This window comes from Kogia breviceps, chromosome 4 (genome assembly GCF_026419965.1).
Source record: "Kogia breviceps isolate mKogBre1 chromosome 4, mKogBre1 haplotype 1, whole genome shotgun sequence".
NCBI classification, from domain to species: Eukaryota; Metazoa; Chordata; class Mammalia; order Artiodactyla; family Physeteridae; genus Kogia; species Kogia breviceps.
The window spans coordinates 115344743-115358810 of NC_081313.1; the positions used below are offsets into that span (position 1 = coordinate 115344743).

Consider the following 14068-nt stretch of genomic DNA (forward strand, 5'->3'; position numbering starts at 1 on the left):
AAGATATAACCATTAGATCAAATTGGCATCATCAGTTTCTTACAAGTCAAATCATCTTGGAAAAGTAGAAAATGAATAACACAAACATATGTATATTATTTCACTGTCAGCAGCCATTAATTTTTTTTAAAAAAATAAACTGCTGAACTAAAATATAAAGGAAAGAAAGGTGGCACACAGAATTCCCCAAAGATGGGATTTCTTACAGGTATCAAAAAGCATTAAAGGTTTAAGGCATATATATCTACTTGTCCTCTTCTTGTCATTTTCTTTTAAGCAAAAATACTTTTGAACAGCTATGTCAGTTCTTTATTTTAACCAAGTTTTTTAAGTCAGGTACTGTATATGATAGTTGGAAACCTTCAAAAAATATGCCAGAAGTTCCATGGATCACTGATTCAGATTACCAAATTCTACTCACCTGATTTACCTCACACACGCACATACACACACACACACATTTGATTTCATCCTCAGTTCATAAACTATAAGTTACAATTTGGCATCTTTTACTGTTTTCTTAAAAGTTTCTGACACTTGAGAGAGAGGAGAGGAAGGAAGGTAAGGAGGGAAGAAGAAAAATAGGGAAGGAAAGTCAGACAAAGATAAAAATGTTTACATGAAGAAAACATAAAAAACTTAAGGAACTGACCTACAGTCAAATTAATCTATGACAGGGACTTCCCTGGTGGTCCAGTGGTAAAGAATTCACCTACCATTGCAGGGGACACAGCTTCTATCCCTGGTCAGGGAACTAAGATCCCACATGCCACACATGAACTAAGCCCACACACCACAACTACTGAGCTCACACGCCTCAACTAAGAGAGCCTGAGCACACAAACTACAGAGCCCACATGCCCTGGAGCCTATGCGCCACAACTACAGAGCCCACATGCCCTGGAACCCGTGAGCCACAACTAGAGAAAGAAAACCCGCACACAACTAGAGAGAAGCCCACATGCCATAACGAAAGAGCCCATGTGCCACAACCAAGACCCGACACAGCCCAAAAAAAAAAAAAAAAAAACTATGACAAAGGAGGCAAGGCTATACAATGGAGAAAAGACAGTCTCTTCAATACGTGGTGCTGAGAAAACTGGACAGCTACATGTAAAAAAATGAAATTAGAACATTCTCTAACACCACACACAAAAATTAACTCAAAATGGATTAAAGACCTAAATGTTAAGACCGGTACTATAAAACTCTTAGAGGAATCTCTGACACAAATCACAAGCAGTATCTTTTTGGCTTCATCTCCTAGAATAATGGAAATAAAACAAAAATAAATAAATGGGACCTAATTAAACTTACCATAAACAAAACAAAAAGACAACCTTCAGAATGGGAGAAAATATTTACAACCAATACAACCGACAAGGGATTAATTTCCAAAATATACAAACAGCTCATACAGTGCAATATCAAAAAAAAAAAAAATCAATGGGCAGAAGATATAAATAGGCATTTCTCCAAAGAATACACACAGATGGCCAACAGACACATGAAAAAATGCTCAACATCGCTAATTATTAGAGAAATGCAAATCAAAACCACAATGAGGTATTACTTCACTCCAGTCAGAATGGCCATCATTAAAAAGTCTATAAGAAATAAATGCTGGAGAGGGTGTGGAGAAAAAGGAACCCTCCTACAATGTTGGTGGGAATGTAAATTGGTACAGCCACTATGGAGAACAGTATGGAGGTTTCTTTAAAACTAAAAATAGAGTTACCATATGATCCAGCAGTCCCACTCTTGGGCATGTATCTGGAAAAGATGAAAACTCTAATTCGAAAAGATACATGCAACCTACTGTTCATAGCAGCACTATTTACAATAGCCAAAACATGGAAGCAATCTAAATGTCCATTGACAGATGAATGGATAAAGATGTGATACACACACACACACACACACACACACACACACACACACACACACACACACAGAGAGGAATATTACTCAGCCATAAAAAAGAATGAAATAATGCCATTTGCAGCAACATGGATGGACTTGGAGATTATCATAATAAGTGAAGTAAGCCAGAGAAAAACAAATATCACGTGATATCACTTCTATGTAGAATCTTTAAAAAAAAAAAGATACAAATGAACATATTTACAAAACAGATATAGACGCACAGACATAGAAAACAAACTTACAGTTACCAATGCAGGGGATGGGCAATAAATTAGGAGTTTGGGATTAACATGTACACACTACTATACAAAAAATAAATAACCAACAAAGACCTACTGTATAGCACAGGGAACTATACTCAATATTTTATGACCTATAAGGGAAAAGAATCTGAAAAAGAATAGCTACATAAATATATGTATAACTGAATCACTATGCTGTACATCTGAAACTAACACAATATTGTAAATCAACTATACTTCAATAAAAAACAAAACCAACCAACCAACCTAAGGAAGGTATAACCCCCAAATATTAAAAAGACTTATCTATAAAAGTTCACAACAGTAGAGAAACCCTTTTAAATAAAAGCTGGGCTACCCAGGAAATAAAACTCCTAATTCACATAATCTGAGCCAACACCTATGAGAATGAATGAAAGTCTGTATGATAAACTTTCAAGAGATGCTACTTTATAGTTTAAGAACAAATGAAGGGATGTAATCCACTGTCCATTAATAAACAGCATAACCATATAATTAATCATCTAAACCTGGATACATTTGAATGAAAAGAGGAGCAACTAATAATTACATTAGAAAGCAAATATAAACTAGGACTACTCTGAGAAAACCAGGATATACTATCACCTTTTCAAGTGGATATAGGTACTATGAATCAAATAAATTATATGTTACATCCATACAATAGGGAACTACACAGATGTTTAAAAAAACGAATATGTTCTCTACATTCCAATAAAACATCACCAAGATACACTGTTAACTGATTTAAAAAAATAAGGTGCAGAACAGTGTGTATGGTATGCTACTTTCCTGTTAAAAAATACTTAGAGGAAATATTTACTTATATTTGCATAAAGAAATTCTGAAAAGACAAATAAAAAAACAATGAGAGGAAGAAGGTGGGCATGCGTAAGAATAGGACATTTTACTGTGTATTTTACCTTGTTTATTTTTAACCAGGTGAATTATTAGTCATTAAAAAGAGGTAGTAGCCCCCAACCCACACTCAAAATATAACATCATAGATTTTAATATAAAAGTTTGCTTGACAAATCATTTCACTTAAGCACAAAAGAAAAACCTCCAGATAGATCTATATCACGAATTCTAAACCTGAGAAGTCTGAATTAATGTGGATTTACAGTCACTTAAAATTAGTCAGAATCAATATTATCACTTCTTATAAAGAAGAAATTAGAGGCTTCCCTGGTGGAGCAGTGGTTAAGAATCCACCTGCCGATGCAGGGGACACAGGTTCAAGCCCTGGTCCGGGAAGATCCCACATGCTGCAGAGCAACTAAGCCCGTGCGTCACAACTACTAAGCCTGCACTCTAGAGACCACAAACCACAACTACGAAGCCCGCATGCCACAACTACTGAAGCCCACATGCCTAGAGCCCATGCTCTGCAACAAGAGAAGCCACCACAGTGAGAAGCCCGCACACAGCAGAGCAGCCCCCACTTGCCACAACTAGAGAAAGCCTGCGCGCAGCAACGATGTCCCAACGCAGCCAAAAATTAATTAATGAATTAATCTTAAAAAAGAAGAAACTAACTAGGATCCTTCTGCAGTCTCAACCATCAAGGCATAGCAGTAACAACAAAATATATGTTGTTTGAGAAATGTGTTTTAAATTCGAGAGTCACAAGATTTAAAACATTATCTGTAACCTAAACTATTACTCTTTTGATGTTTCCCATTAATGACAATGTTTGCACTGCTAAACTAACTGACTTGGTACTTCAATCAAGAAAAACATTTTTAAGTTTCTGTCAACTTTGTATTCAACCTTTCTCTCTACCTTCTAATTCTCAACCTTTGCCTGCATACCTCTATGCAAGCAGTTTCTTTGCAAAAACAAAAGCACAATATTCTTACAAAATAAACAATGCTTAATTTAACAGAAGAAAAACACAAAAATGTCCACAAAAGCTTTTCCATACACTCTGGTTTCAATTACTTTTCCATATCCAAATTGAGACAAGAAGTTGTTCAGAAAAAAGATCATATTCATATACTACATGGATATATTACCTATGATTACATATAATAATCAAGAAAATTACTTCCAGTTTAGTACTTAAAAATTCCACCTAAATTTGGGCCAAGCCCTTAAGAGCAAATTCTTTAAAAAGCAACAAAAACAAAAACTCCCTCCAAGCATCTTTTAAATATTCTCACCTGTTCAGTAATTGAACTCAAATCATTAGATGAAAAATCTTCCTCTTCATTCTCAAAAAACTCATAGTAATTTTCCAGAAGTCCAGCCATTATCCTGCTCACTATTTCTTGTTCTTTCAGATCTTCCACATCTGTGTAAATACTAAGAATAAAAGTCCAAACTGAATTGAGAGTTCTTAAATCAATCACAAGTAAAGTTTGAAGACAACCAATGAGTCACTTTATAGACCTGAGCGATTTATGCCATCATTCTGTGCCTCAGTTTTCCCATCTGTAAAGCCTACCTAACTTATGCCCTGTTCACAGAAATGCTGGAAGGATTGATCAGATCTACTACAAAAAATAATGGTTCATCAAGCAACCTATGACCCTTGGGAGACAGTACAATGATTCTATTTCACAAATATATATATATTTTTTTAATCAAACAAAATTTGTGAAAAAACTTACTGGAAGACATCTGGACCAAAGACAGCAGCCAAAGAGTTTGCAGACCAAATTTCTTCATGATGTGATGCTACACTGGCTAAAAATCTACACAGAAACTTTAACAAACTGTAATTAACAGGTGGAAGCTGCTGCAAGAGGAACCTCAACTTTCTTCCAAATTCATCTTCGTTATTATAATCTACAAAACATAATGACGGGTTTCTTTAATGAAGTAAAAGCAAAGCTCAGATATTTTGCCAGGTTCACATTGCTACACCCATATAACCATTTTACTATAACAATTACAAAACCTCTTCACTTCCTCTACTAGAGGCCAAATGCCTTAGGGCTTTGCATTTCACTTATTAAGTGGAAGAATTTGAGAAGGTAAACAACCCCTCAACTGTTGGAGGATGTCTTCCTCATCTATTACTCACTGGCCCCAATTCTCTATTTTTTTAAATTCTCATCATACTGTCCTCTTGCATGACTGTACCTGTGTTTCCAAATTAGTGCCAACTCTTAAGAAGTCAAAATGCGCTGGCCAATATCAGTCAACACCAACCACTAATTAGCAAAGATGATAAGCAATTTAAACAGCTAATAGTATTAGAATGAAAGAAAAAACAAGGAACAGAATAAGAGACAGACTTTCTTCTTTTAACATTCTGAAAAGAACAATTAATTTCAGCAATATCAACAGAACTAAATAAGAAAGAATTCCACTTCTAAGTTGTTTTTCTCCTCTAAGTTGATGTTGTTTTCTGTTTACCAAGTGAATTTTCAACTACCAGAAGCTAGGCCCTGTGTTTAGGTGAGTTTTCATTAACAGAAATTAGGCCTGTATCAACTCCCTGACTGGTGAGGGCCCCACTTAGGAGAAGTAATTTCTCAGAGTTACCTGCAAAATAAAGTAATTTATTGGTCCAATAGAGAAAGCTAACCCAATTATATTTCATTCTTTATTTTTCTCGAGGTTCTTAAAATTAATTTAAAAATTAATTCTTGGGGAAAAAAATTCTTGGTAAAAGGTTATGATCATAATATTGGCCATCTCTGCAAAATAACACAACTCTAAGATGTTTACAGGAAAGGCTATAGTCACATGAGTTTTAGTTAAAATTTAAAATGCAACCAATAAGAATTCTTTGATATTTCATAATATTACCAACTGCCCAGGTACTCTGACTTTATAATTGGTTGGAACAGTCCTGGAATTAATGATTTTTAGATTACTGTGACAATTGCTGGAAATTTTTAACAACCTAAATTTAGCAGAAAAGGATTATTTAAGAAAAATCACATATATCAACTCAAAAAACATATGCAAGCAATTAATATTATCAAAATGATGACTACATCAACACTGACAAATTCTACATAACATCCTCTCTCTAGCTACACAGCACTTACCATCTAACATACCCTTGCATTTATTTTGCTTATCATCTATTTTTCCTCTAACTCTCCTTATGCCCTTTTAGAATTTTTAGCTCTAGATGGCAGAGATTTTTAGCCGGTTTTGTTCACTTCTGCATTCCCAGAATTCAGAACAGTGCCTGGCACACAGTGGGGGTTCTATAAAAATTAGTTGAAGAAGCTGAATAAATACACAATAACTGAAAAAAGATGCCGCCTTGATGAGGTGGTAAGATTGTGGGCTATACTGGTTTTAATTGAAATACTGTTCATGCTGCTTTACTTTTGTTAGTGAATGTTTCTAGTATTCAAAAATATGTATACCTACCAGCCTCCTTCTAAAATATTTATACCTACCAGTCTTCAAATAAGGCAGAGGAGCATTTCCGTATGTGTTTGTATTAAAAACATACCAGCTTAAATTTTTTTTCCTTTTGAGCCTTCTTCTTAGTTAGATCATAACCAGGAAAAATATATGTAGGTATCAAAGAAGATTCCCCTAAGAATTCTTTCAAGCATTTTAACAGTTTTTGTAAACTTTACAACAAATTCACAGAACTGTGAACTGTGTTCACATAGTGTATAAGTAATTGGACAAACTATCATGGGCTAAACCAATTGTTGTTAACATCTGACAATGAATGGAATGGCTGTCATAACTTGGGGGAAAGGGGTACTAGTGCTATCTAGTGGACAGAGGCCAGGGATTCTACTAAATATCTTAAAATTCAAGGATAGCCCCTACACTAAAGAATTATCCAGCCCCAAATATCAGGAGTGCCAACGTTGTGAAATCCTGGTCTAAATAAAAGATCAAACCACACCAGAAATGCCACTTTGCAATGTCCTGCTACCACAGAAAATGAAAACCACTTTTTAAAGAACACTAACTCGGGGCCTTCCCTGGTGGTCCAGTGGTTGGGAATCCACCTTCCAATGAAGGGGACGCAGGTTCAAGCCCTGGTCAGGGAACTTAGGATCCCACATGCCGCAGAGCAAGTAAGCCTGCACAACTCATCTAAGACCCGATGCAGCCAAATAAACAATTTAAAAATACATTTTAAAATAATAAAAACTCAAATGCAACTACATGCTGCCTCCATGATCGTAAAAGCATTAATCTCATGTATTTGTGAACGTCAATTAAAATATTAACATAATAGTTGCCTACAATAAATGGAGAGAGGAACTTTTTCCAGAGACCTAGACACCTTCCCAAAAGAATTATTGAAGGATGAGGAAATAGATTTTATCACAACAGAAATGCAAATATCACCTCAAATACTGCCACACCTATCTGCATAGCTATTAAAGAAACAGGTGTATACATGGGTGTGTGCATGCATACATACCCATGCTAATGGTTATATAAGTGGGGAATGGAGGAGAATGGTGGATTTCTTATCACAAATGGGCCACAAGCATTTTTGCATGCCTAAATTCCTTCACATGTGAATGCTGACATAAGAATAATTAATCAGTAAGATATATATTGCAATTCCATAAATAACACAGTGCATGATGCTGTCATACTTTTAAATGAATACCAATCAAAATGACAATCCTACTGACAAAACAGCTTCTGATTGGTAGCATCAATGAGAGGCAGTAACTTTATCATCATTAAATCTTATTCCACCTATTCATTTATAAATTTTCAGTCAAAACTGAAAGATTATCTGATTCTTGGAACTTAAAAAGACTTGTCTACAATTTGCTAACACAGGGAAAATGGAACGAATGGCTCTCGAGACACAAAAAGGGCTCAAAAAACTCTAACACATCAGTTTCATTATATATTTAATGAATGCAAAGTGCTTATTAGGTGACCGAATATAAACATTTGAAAAAATTCCTACTCCTAAGAAAAGAAATTTGAAATGGATTCAGAAATTCAGAACAAAAAAATATAGTATTTGTTGAGAGAAAAAAAGAAAAAAAGGTGACATTATTGATGACACTTCATTTTGAAACCTGTTCTTTGATCCAGGTGGCACAATAAAAGAACAAAACTGAATCAGGCTAACCATTCCTGAATAGAGCAAGTACAAAGTGAGAGCCCTATCATCTAGCTGTAGAGAGGAAAACATACATAAGAGGATCATAAAATATCTTTGTATTGACCTTTACACACAAATAAGAGGCATCCACTAATTCAGGCTCGAGTTTAAATTTAAGAAAAAGATGGATAAATACTCTCAAAAGGAAATCCCCCTTCTCTGCCCATACACTGCTTAAGGATACACACAAACATACAAAAAGTCCAGCTCTGACAGAGATAGGGATTAAGGAAGTAGTTATAATTTTTCGACATCACTGAATTTCTGTAGAAGCCCCAATTCAAAAAATCAAAGAGATTCCATAACACAAACAAAAGCCAGAAAAAATAATTTTAAAATCCAAGAAATGTATCATACAGTTGACCCTTGAACACAGGGGTTAGGGATGCCGACCTTCCATACCATTGAAAATTTGTGTATAACTTTACAGCAGGCCCTCCATAGCCACAGTTCTGCATGTGTGGATTCAACCAATTGCAGATCATGTAGTACTGTAGTACAAATTTATTGAAAAAATATGTATGTAAGTTCAAACCCATGTTTTTCAAAAGTCAACTGTATTATATGCCAACTTCAAAAATTCTCCTATATAACGAAGCATGTCACTCCATTATGTACACATAAATACCAGTGAATACCATCTGGCTCAAGGAAAAGAAGCATCTCCTCACTTCTTGGTTCTTTTACCTTTCTGCATACCTCTACCTTTATTTTTCTTGTGCATCCCAGCTAAGCCTTATTTTTAGTCACCACCAAAAAACTAACCCAACAGAAACAAACCAATTTTTTTCTTTATTTGGCTTGTAGTCTGATGTCCAATTTGATATTTTATTTCCTTCAGGCGGGTGTCCAAGAACAAGCTTTAGGTATATTCCAAACTTAGAATCAAAGCTGTCTTCTGTTTTTTGCTAGGATGTTCCATCAAACCAAGGATAAACATAGTAACATCACCACTAACCAACAACACTGACTTTTATGGGTCATTCTGCCACACATATTTTTTTTCTTCTTCCTTTTCCCTCCTACTCTTTGTTCTTATCTCCTGCCTTTCCTCCTTCACCTTATCACTATGTATCTTAGGCTAACTAAGACCAAGCATAAAAACTAAATAGCACTACAGGAATCTAAGAGGTTGCAATTCCCTTAACTAGATAATACAGCCCCAAAGAGCATATGTCCCCAAATGGGAACTTATGAAATTAATCTCAGAATTACTATAATTACTGCTTACATGTCAAGATGTCTAAAAGGTAAAGACTTTGAAATTAAATGTTAAGCCACTGACTGATAAGATTCAATTGTTACCTTGAGAAAGCTGCATCAAGTGAATATGCAAACTGCCAGGGATAACAGGTTCAGGAAGTTCTTGAAGGAAAAACCTAAGAAGACTAATAGCCGAGGGAACATCTGCTTCCTTAACCAAATCCACCTCTTCTCCGCTGTCGTATCTCTGCCGAAGCCACTCCACTGTCTCAGCATTTCCATTGACTTGAAAAAGTCCTTGTTGCTCCAGACCTCCTACATTAGTTCAAGGCAAAAATCAAATAAGCCTCAACTTAACTACCATATATATTCATTCTCCAATCAACTTAAAATATTCATACTTTGGGAAAGCCCTTCTTGGCTCCCCTGATTGGGCTAACCACCTTCAAACTACACATCTAGAAACGTATACTATCTCTGTCCTGAGGGATACTCTATTTTATCCCACCCCCTTATATCCATTAAAAATATTACTATCACCCCTCCCACTAAAATATGCTCTAAACTGGGCATTTCTGAGTATATGATTTTTAAGTAATAAAGACACACTAAAATGTTAAAAAGAATTTCCATTGTTCTTCCTCACTATATTTTGGACACTGAATACCGAAAAAAAAAATCCAAGGTCAAAAATGGATAAGTTGTGTTTATTAAAACAAAGCCTAGCCCTCAAAGTAAGGAAATGTATACCATGTTCCTCAATATAGTCCACTACGTGGCGGACTATGAATGGAACCTCATTGTCTGGATGTCCTCCCTGCTGCAGCTCATCAAGTGGAATTCCAAATATTTTGTTAGCAAGAACGGAGTTGCAGTTATTCAAGGAAGGGGAGGAGCTCTTCCTCATATCTTTTTTGCAGCCAGAAATCAAAGCTGTCTTTTCTGCCAAATAAAAGGAAAAAAAAAAAAAAAAAGACTATAATGATTAACAGGTGGCAATATGACTAAATACATTAAAGAAAAAGGCTTTACACCTGAATGTGTTCTCATCTATTAAATATGTTCCAGTTACCAGGCCCACAGTGTGTTCTACAAATAAAGCTCAATACAATCATCTAAGCATTTTCTCTACCATGTGAAGTTAGTTCTGAATGTTCCCTTTAGTGTTTGTATATTTACCAAAAAATGGCAAAACTGATCATTAAACTTTGCAGAGGACGTTAATATCTCAAAGACAAAGTAAGGGGCAAATTTTGCTCCAACAGGACCTTAACTGACCAAGCTTATTAACGACATGAGTAAAAAGCCAAACCTAATCATTTCTGGACTCTGCTCTATAAAGGTCATCTAATCACTCAATTCATAAGCACCCAAAGAGGAGAGAATCATTTTTTAAAACATGATGGACTAATAAGGACAAGATTAACCAGTTCTTATTTCTACATGACAGAGAAGCCACAATATGTTTTTATAAACAAAGGAAATTTTTCAGTTCTAGGCATCAACCTTCAATGAAAATGTTCTTTTATCAATCCTGCTGTTTCATAATTATTCAAAAGAAAAACTTCCATAGCCCGGCTAGTTCAGAAGAAATAAATAATTTGTCTTTGCAGGAATTGTGATCAATAAAGAAGCAGTGGGAGAAAACAATGTTTCCAATTTATGAAGCATCAAAGAACAAGTACAGTAATCTCAAAAAAAATTCATTTTCTAAAATAATCATTTATGGGAATTCCCTGGAGATTCAGTGGTTAGGCCTCCATCCACGCTTCCACTGCAGGGGGCACAGGTTCGATCCCTGGTCGGGGAACTGAGATCCCACAAGCTGTGCGGCATGGCCAAAAAAAATTTTTTAATAAATAAATAAATAAAAATAAAATAATCATTTATTATTTTATGTGGGGAAAGGAGTATTTTTAAAGGAAAGGAAAACTTTTTTCAAAAGTTGATAATGAACAAAATGGGCTTTTTTCATCACCTCAGAGAAACAATTCCTTTCATACTACAAGAGAAAGATAACAGAGCAGGAAAAAAAAAAAAAAGCTCAATATTCTAAAGTTCATACAAATAAGGTCCATATGTATAACAGGTATACCCAATGGATCAAGAGACATCGTGACTGGAAAACAAATCCATCTAACTTACAGAAACAGTAGAAATTAACTTAGGGGCAGCAAAATGCCATAAATTTAAATAGTTTTAGACAAGCAAAATCCATTCTTTAACACATCTGATGCCAGGTAATAACTATAAAACCTTAAGTTAATAATCCAATAGCAGCAATAGTAGATAAACTCCAAAATCTCTGTGGATATATAAGTATGGGATAGTTACCACTGTGGAAACTTACCTTTGAGTACTTAAACACCTAAGTTTAAAAAATGGTTTCTGCACCAGCTACCCTCACTGAGCAAGCATTCTTTTGTCATTTATGGCTGTTTGAGATTATGGCAGAAGATCAGCCTGTAGTTCCTCATTGAAGAAGCACAGAACTCGATCAGTACTTCAGCAGTTAATCTAGAAGAAAAAAACAGTTCTTTTAATTTCCCACAACATCTTTAACTGTGAGAAGAAACTAGAATAAGCAGTGAAGTCCATTTAGGAAGGTCCCTATAATGAAAAGCATTCTTCTGCCTAAAAGATCTGTCTGTGACCTAGTTAGAGGCAAAACCTTGCACAAGCTTTTCAAATTATGATGGCTAACCTGGGTATGAATCTTTCTGCTAAAGATAAACAAATAAAGGAACTGCACAGGACAATCTCTGACAGTACACATCTTCAGGGACTACACCATTCTAATAACCCATTTTTCCTCAATGGACCCTTCATTTGTACACACACACACATCCCACCCAGTTCTATTCCATCCTCATATACTCAGAACTAAACACGGAAGCATTTTTAGGTCAAAGAGTGGAAGACATGAGTTTAAGCTTGGAACTACAGTTATATACTTTACTCTTTTCTTTGTATACAACAAATATTTTGTTAACAAGAACATAGTTGTCTGAGCTTTCTAATTCGGAGAGGCAGTAGCACATGATGGAAAAGAACTAGAAAGGCACATATTCAAATATCACCTCCATCATTCTGTAGATGTGATCCTGAACAGCTTCCATGTCTCTAAGCCTAGGTTTCCTTATATAAAATAACACCTAAACACATGTTACATTTCACTGAGAAAATACATGCATGCATTAGAAAGAGAATCAGTTTCCTTCTCTTCTTTACATAATGTTAAAAGACCAGCAAAACAGGCCAGGGAGAGACAGGAGAGAGGTGAAAACCTGTTCGGCAGTATGTTTAATATTTGGTCTCATCTTGTGTAAATTCTAATATATTTAAAATCTAACAAGTTCAGTAAACTGCAAGATTCTGCTCAAGAGGCTTCAGGTAAGCAGAAGAGTATTATCATTCAGTGTGGTTTTCAAAAATGTCTTAATAGTTACATATACCTCCAGGAGGAACATTAAAAACCAAGGGGAAGGAAAACCACATTCCCACAACAAATCTTCAGTAGATGATTACTTCCAAAACATCCTGAAATGCCTGCTAAAACATGTAGTCTATTCATGTGAAAAACAACTTCAAAATTTATATAAGATCCTTTAGGGAGGTTAACTTCAGGGATAAGACATTTAATGAACTTACATTAAAAGTCAGGTTGATACCCTCATGACATAAAGGAAACGGGATCTGCTTGATGTACAATAAATGAAGACTCATTAGAAGACTTTGTCAAAGGCAAGTTCTAGGGACTTCCCCGGTGGCCCAGTAGGTAAGACTCTGCGCTCTCAATGCAGGGGGCCTGGGTTCAATCCTTGGTCAGGCAACTACGCCCCACATGCCACAACTAAAGATCCCGCATGCCTTCAATGAAGATCCCATGTGCTGCAACTAAAACCCCACGCAGCCAAATAAATAAATTTTTTTTTAATGGCAAGTTCTATATCACAAAAATGGCTATTCAGGTTTAGTGTACTTGTTAGTGAAACCAGAACCAGTTATATCATCCTGTGTTTTCTACTACTCCCAACCTCTAAGCAAACAATCTGAAAAGCACATCTTTCCTAAGGCAATGCTGGGTAGGAATCCATGAGTTTATCAGTACAAATTCATCCTTACTACTGGAAAAACAAAGGGCATCATCATGATGATGAAAACTGCAGCAGCGAACATTAAATGAGTAGTTACTGATACTATGTGCCAGGCATTTCTATGCACTTTACACGTATTGATACGGTATTATGACTTATTTTAATGAGACACTGCACAGAGGCTCAACAATTTAACCACAATCCACCCAGCTAATAAGGGTCAGAGGCAGAATCTGAATCCAGGGAGTGTAACTCCTAAAATCCTTGCTCTTTATTACTATACTATACTATCAAATTCTGATGATTTAAAGTACCACAGACTCTCACATTTTATCACTCAAACTGACCACAAAGTCTTATATATATTTTAGGAGGTCATTCATTCATAGCTTGCTAAAAGGTACTTTTGTTTTGTTTTGTTGTTTTTTGCTAAAAGGCACTTTTAAAGCATGCCTATGTTCCGAGCCCTAGCAGCCAACGACTATTCACTTCAGACCTCTATCCAG

General features: G+C 35.6%; 1 protein-coding gene across 14 annotated transcripts in view; it reads right to left on the minus strand.

Annotated features, from left to right (window-relative positions):
- FAM13B (family with sequence similarity 13 member B) overlaps positions 1-14068 on the minus strand; it is an 89416-nt gene that overhangs the window by 60547 nt on the left and 14801 nt on the right. For 11 of the 14 annotated variants that reach the window (XM_067031697.1, XM_059061242.2, XM_067031696.1 and 8 more), the window contains exons 2-6: positions 11816-11982; positions 10216-10407; positions 9568-9780; positions 4805-4982; positions 4355-4496 (exon numbers count right to left, since the gene is read on the minus strand). In XM_067031697.1, the coding sequence (XP_066887798.1) occupies positions 4355-4496; positions 4805-4982; positions 9568-9780; positions 10216-10372 (690 nt within the window). In that variant the 5' untranslated portion in view covers positions 10373-10407; positions 11816-11982. The remainder of the gene's footprint in view (positions 1-4354; positions 4497-4804; positions 4983-9567; positions 9781-10215; positions 10408-11815; positions 11983-14068) is intronic. The other 3 variants (XM_067031700.1, XM_067031699.1, XM_067031698.1) reach the window with 1 other exon arrangement.